Source organism: Etheostoma spectabile, chromosome 18, assembly GCF_008692095.1.
Source record: "Etheostoma spectabile isolate EspeVRDwgs_2016 chromosome 18, UIUC_Espe_1.0, whole genome shotgun sequence".
NCBI lineage: Eukaryota > Metazoa > Chordata > Actinopteri > Perciformes > Percidae > Etheostoma > Etheostoma spectabile.
The window spans coordinates 25,522,669-25,523,169 of NC_045750.1; the positions used below are offsets into that span (position 1 = coordinate 25,522,669).

General features: G+C 46.3%; 1 protein-coding gene and 1 long non-coding RNA gene across 3 annotated transcripts in view; one reads left to right on the plus strand and one right to left on the minus strand.

The window, feature by feature from the left end:
- The window catches only part of LOC116705813 (uncharacterized), a 17,218-nt gene that overhangs the window by 16,055 nt on the left and 662 nt on the right, over positions 1 to 501 (minus strand). The gene's annotated exons all lie outside the window — the stretch shown is intronic.
- Positions 1 to 501, plus strand: part of prpf39 (PRP39 pre-mRNA processing factor 39 homolog (yeast)) — a gene marked incomplete at its 5' end in the record, with an annotated part of 10,676 nt that overhangs the window by 7,608 nt on the left and 2,567 nt on the right. For both annotated transcript variants that reach the window (XM_032542221.1, XM_032542222.1), the window contains 1 exon segment: positions 214 to 482. In XM_032542221.1, coding sequence (XP_032398112.1) covers positions 214 to 482 — 269 coding nt within the window.

The window sequence follows — 501 nt, forward strand, 5'->3', positions numbered from 1 at the left end:
CAACCGCACTTTAAAATACCTTTTATTTGACGCCATTTTACTTACTTTCAGTCTACCATATAATCATTGTCTATTGTTTTGCCTGTATTGTGTGTTTGTGTGGTTTTGTTTTTTTGCTGTTACTGAAGAAAATGCTGCCGCTGTAATACGGAAATTTCCCCGTTGTGGGATGAGTAAAGTATAATCTAATCGATTCTGTATTTCTTTGCTCAGGTAATGTAGAGGAGGCTCGTGGCATCCTGAAGTCCCTGGAGGCAGCAGTCCCAGGTCTGGCCATGGTGCGTCTTCGGCGGGTCAGTCTTGAGCGTCGCCATGGTAACTTGGATGAAACGGAGGCCCTGTTAAGGGAGGCCATGGAATCTGCAAAGAATGCCACTGAGACATCGTTCTATGCTGTGAAGCTGGCCAGGCAGATGATGAAGGTGCAGAGAAGTCTGAGCAAGGCCAGGAAGGTGCTGCTGGATGCTATTGAAAAAGACCAGGTGAGAACTGGTTCCGTAT